The 5,085-nt window shown below is 61.2% G+C and overlaps 1 protein-coding gene across 1 annotated transcript; it reads left to right on the forward strand.

Annotated features, from left to right (window-relative positions):
• Positions 1-13: 13 nt before the first annotated feature.
• On the forward strand, positions 14-5,085 carry SCLY (selenocysteine lyase; the record flags this gene model as incomplete). Its single annotated transcript, XM_014944244.1, has 11 exons — positions 14-149; positions 242-342; positions 493-652; positions 1,212-1,339; positions 1,435-1,599; positions 2,006-2,112; positions 2,432-2,468; positions 2,824-2,907; positions 3,057-3,159; positions 3,330-3,405; positions 4,078-5,085. Coding segments are annotated over 11 exons (1,257 nt in total), but the record flags the coding sequence as incomplete, so codon positions are not given.

The following is a 5,085-nucleotide window of genomic DNA, read 5'->3' on the forward strand; positions in this document are numbered from 1 at the left end:
GCCCCCCCCGCCTCACCCGCCGCCCTCTCCCCACAGCAGGGTCTACCTGGACCACAACGCCACCACCCCGCTGGCCCCTGAGGTGGCCCAGGCCGCGCGGGACGCCATGCAGCAGGCCTGGGGCAACCCCAGCAGCTCCCACCCCGCAGGTAGGGGCCTGGAGGAGCCGCCGTGGTGGCTGCCCCGCCGTGGTGGCTGCCCCGGGAGCCCACGGTGGAACCACCGGGTCTCGTTCCCGCAGGCAGGAAGGCGAAGGAGCTCATCGGCAGCGCCCGAGAAAGCCTGGCGAGGATGGTGGGAGGCCGGCCAGAAGACATCATCTTTACCTCAGGGGGCACGGAGGTGGGACCAGCCACCATCTCTCTGGTGGTGGTGGTGTCCTCTCCTGGGCACCCCTGCCTGCCACCTCCTCCTCCATGAGGAGGTTGGGGATGAAGGGTGCTGTGCGCTCCCTCCGAGCCTTCGTTTTCCCATCTGTCTTCTTCTCCCCAGGCCAACAACATGGTGATCCACACCGCCTGCAGGCACTTCTCCTGCGGGAGCCAGGCCAGGCTGGGGGACGGCCGAGGGATGCCACACATTGTGACGTCGAGCGTGGAGCACGACTCTATCCGCCTGCCCCTGGAGCAGCTGGCGAAGGAGAATCTAGTGGGTGAGCAGCAGAGGGACCACAGGGGACAGGTCGAGAACATCTGGCCACAGATTGGGGTTTGCAAGGGCTTTTTGTTTTAATGCTGGCGATTTTGTGGAGGAGGACGGGCACCCGCTTGCTCCATGATGTTCCACTTTTCCTCCCTCCAAAGGCACTGACTCCTCACACAGTGTCCCCATTCCCTTCACTGCACTGCTGAGAAGGATCTGGGGGTCTTGGTGGACAGTAAACTCTCCATGAGCCAGCAATGGGTTCTTGTGGCCAAGAGGGCCAATGGGATCCTGGGCTGCGTAGGGAAGAGTGTGGCCAGTGGGTCGAGGGAGGTCATTCTCCCCCTCTGCTCTGCACTGGGGAGGCCACAACTGGAATCCTGCATCCAGTTCTGGGCTCCCCAGTTCAAGAGAGACTGGGAACTACTGGAGAGAGTCCAGTGTAGGGCAAGAGCTGTGGTACTCTCTGTCTCATGCACCAGCTCTCCTGCTCACTCAGTGGGGTGCAGGAAGCCCTGGGTGCTGTCGGGCTTCCCAGCAAACCTCAGGGCTTGTTTCTTGGCTTGCAGAAGCCACCTTTGTGGCTGTGTCCCCACGAAGCGGGCGGGCTGAGGTGGATGATGTCCTCGCCGCCGTCCGGCCGACCACCTGCCTGGTGTCCATCATGTTGGCCAATAACGAGACTGGGGTCATCATGGTGAGTCTGTGGGCAGCCAGTGGGACATGGTGGGGACATCAAAGGGGGAGCAGATGGTCCCTGGGGTGCAGACCCTCTTCCCTCCCTCCTGCCAGCCTGTTGCAGAGCTGAGCCAGCGCGTCCGTGCCCTCAATCAGCGGAGAGAGGCGGAGGGGCTGCCCAGGATCCTGGTGCACACGGACGCGGCGCAGATGATCGGCAAGGGGCGCGTGGACGTGCAGGAGCTGGGGGTGGACTACCTCACCATCGTGGGACACAAGGTATGGCCCTGGTCATGTGTCCCAGCTGCTGTTCACCCTCTAAGACATCTCCATTGGGGTGCCAGGGAGACTGTGGGTGCCCCCCGTAGCTTGATACCTCATCAGTGGCCAAAGTTCTCCTGCTGGATGGTGCTCTGAAGATGTTCTTCACAAGGTTCTTGCAAGTCAGGGGGACCTGTCTGGAAGGGGGAGCAGGAGGAGGACAAGGGTGGGGACAGCTCTGCAGCAGACAGGCAGGGGTCAGCACTGGAGGGCACTCAGATTTGGGCAGGAGTACAGGAAGATCTGCAGCAGCCTGTGAGACAGGCAGGGGTCAGCACTGGAGGGCACTCAGATTTGGGCAGGAGTACAAGAAGGGGGTGCCTGGCAGTGTCCCCAGGGTCACAGCAGCTGTTTGTCCCCACAGTTCTATGGCCCGCGGATCGGCGCGCTGTACGTGCGTGGCCCCGGCACCACCACCCCACTGCACCCCATGCTCTACGGAGGGGGACAGGAGAGGACTTTCCGACCAGGGTAAGGTGTCCTGGAGAGCCGGGCCTCAAGCTGGTGGCCAAATCACATGTGGTTGCTCAGTCTGAGCTGAGGTGGCAGCTCTGTCACCTGCCAGCCTGGTGGGGGAGATGGATCTGTGCATGGTCACTGCAGGAGCCTCATGCACAGGTTTTGCCGTGGGAGGAACCACAGGGTGGAACTGTCTCCTTCCCAACCACCTCAGAGGGGTCCAGGACACCCTGCCAGCGCTGAGGAGGTCCCACGCAGGGAATGTCTGTGTCCCAAGGTTGGATTTCTGGGCTGGAGAAATGATAACTCACTGCTCCCTCTTCCCTTCCAGCACCGAGAACACCCCAATGATCGCTGCCCTCGGCCAGGTGGGTGGGTTGTGGTGACGAGTGAGCGGTTCCCTGGGGGTGCTGCCTGGTGGAGCAGGCACAGGGACAGCCAGCAATGCTCCCTGCTCATTAGAAGTGACAAACTCGGGGTGTGGGAGGGCGGGTGAACTGAAAGGAGACGGGTCTTTCTGCTGCCAGTCAAAGGAGGTGCTTCTGAGCGCTCGCTGCAGCTCACGTGGTGACAGGCACCGTGAGGCTGTCGGGGGACACCACCCAGGACCTGGCAATTGCAGAGGCTGTTCCTGGGCTGGATTCACACGCTGGGGGCCTGCACAGGGAGGGAGGTGTTTGGGGGGGGTCTCAGACGGAGCTCGTCTGGGTTTTCTCCCTTCAGGCTGCAGAGTTAGTGAGCAAGAACTGGGAGGCCTACGAGGCTCATATGCGGGATGTTCGGGATTACCTGGAGGCCAGACTGGAGGTGAGCAGACCCAGTTCCTGTTTGTCTCTCCCCTCCCGGGGTCTCATACCCACTCAGAGTGGGCATGTCCCTCTGCCCCTAACACCTCCTCACCAGGGCAAAGCTGCTCATGACCCCAGAGCGCTTCACAGCCCTCTCGATTTCTCCAGGCCTCCTTTGGGAAGCAGAAGATCCACCTCAACAGCCACTTTATGGGCTCTAAGCGACTCTGCAACACCACTAACGTCTCCATCCTGGGCCCAGGCCTTCAAGGTAGCTCTTACCCCACTGTTGCCCCGAGAAGATGCCCACGGGAGCCAGGCACCTGTCCCCCTCAGCAGCCTGCGGCTGGAGACCGGCCGGTGGCTTGGGCACAGGGAGATGAGAGAGGTCCTCGGGGAGAGCCTGGGCGCTGGGAGACCCGTTGCTTGTGTGTGCTGCAGGACGGAGGGTGCTGTCGTGCTGCAAGACCCTTCTCGCCAGCGTCGGGGCTGCCTGCCACTCTGAGAAGGGGGATCGGTAAGCAACCAGCTTTGCCAGGCCCAGGGCCTTCATTCCAGAGGGGAATGGGTGGGAGGGAGGGAAAGGGGACAGGGAAAAGGACCGTGAGTGGCTTTGGGCATTGTCACCTGGAGCAAAGAGGATACCAGAGCTTTCCAGAGGGGTTGAAGGGCTGTGAAGGAGGTTATTGCAGGAGTCACAGCTGGAACGCTTGACTGCTGCTGGGAAGGACTTTGTCCCTCCTGGCTCTGGTGATCTGGCTGAGCTTGGAGGTCCTCTCAATGCCTGGCACTGCCAGAAGAGTCTTCCCTATGTCCCTGTGTGCCTGGCTTATCTGCTCAAGCCCAATTTGGGTCCAGCAGGCTCCTTGTGGGGTGCATGGGGACAGCAGGTGCTTTTGGCCTGAGCCAAAAATGGCCTCTAGCTGTCGTCTAGAGCGATGTCCTGTAGAGGTGGCAGAGCTGCCAGCCCATGGGGACAGGGTAGAGATTCCTCCTTGAAGGGGATGAGCCAGATCCACCATGGGGCAACAAGCCCAGTGGGAGGAGGTGCCTCTGGAAGGCAAGCAGGTCTGCCTGGAGTGCATCTGCAGGTGTGCCCCCCCTTAAGGCTTGGCGAAGCTGGCTGGTGATGCATGTGCTTCCTCGGCCTCCCGAGTTAAACCCCCTCACCCCCGTGTCTGTGTTTCAGGCCCTCTGCCATCCTCCTCAGCTGTGGGATCCCCTACGAGGTGGCGCAGAACGCCCTGCGGCTGAGCGTGGGGCGAGACACCACCCGGGCAGACGTGGACCTGGTCGTGCAGGACCTGGTGCAGGCTGTGGCACAGCTGGACCAGCACCAAGCCCCGTAGGCCCCCAGGAGTCACCATTCCCAGCCACCACCCAGGTTCTCAAGATGGGATTGTGCACCTTCTTGGCCTCTGGGTGCTGGCTGCCTGTGTGGGATCACCCGTTTTTGGCAGTGGTGTGCTCTGGGGTCTGCTTGGTTTTATGTCAGTTTGTGCTCACAGGGATCGTGGTGGGGCTGGCACAGCTTTGCAGCTCGGGCAGAGAATCATAGGATCATTACGGTTGGAAAAGACCTTTAAAATCATCAAATGGATGCTGGAGGTGGATGGGAGCTGCGCTGAGGAGGGGGCTTGGCTGCTTTTGGGGCTGGGGCACCTTGTCAAGAGCTTGCTCAGGACTCTGTCGTCCCCACTGCATGGCGTGGGCCTTCAGGGGGACTTGCTGTTGGGTGCTCCTCGCTTGCCAGCACGTACCCAGCTGGCTGTGTGCACGTTGGCATGATGGAGTTCAAAGCTTGGCTCCCTCTGGAGCATAACAGGCGTGGAAGCTATAGGAGATGGAGCCTTCTGCCCTGGTTCCTTTCCACGAAGGAAGCTTTCCCACTGTCTTATCCCTCAGAGGAGGAAAGACCACCTGCCCCAGAGGGAAACGAGTTGATAGAGGCACAGCAAGAAGCTGGGCTGGGAACTGCCCTGTCCCTGCCAAGGCCTGAAGCTGCCAAAAAGGGCTTTTTGGCTGGGAGGGCATTGGGCACGGCTTTCCCAGCACAGCGTTGTGTCACTTGCTCCCCTTCCTCCCGTCCTTCCTACAGGGCAGAGCTCCTGTTGCCAGCTCCACGTGCTCCTAAAGGAAACAGTTGTCACAGCAGCCCTAACTGTGCCAGCACCCGAGGAAACGTGTCTCCCCTGTG

Source organism: Calidris pugnax, unplaced genomic scaffold, assembly GCF_001431845.1.
Source record: "Calidris pugnax isolate Ruff unplaced genomic scaffold, ASM143184v1 scaffold143, whole genome shotgun sequence".
Lineage (NCBI taxonomy): Eukaryota > Metazoa > Chordata > Aves > Charadriiformes > Scolopacidae > Calidris > Calidris pugnax.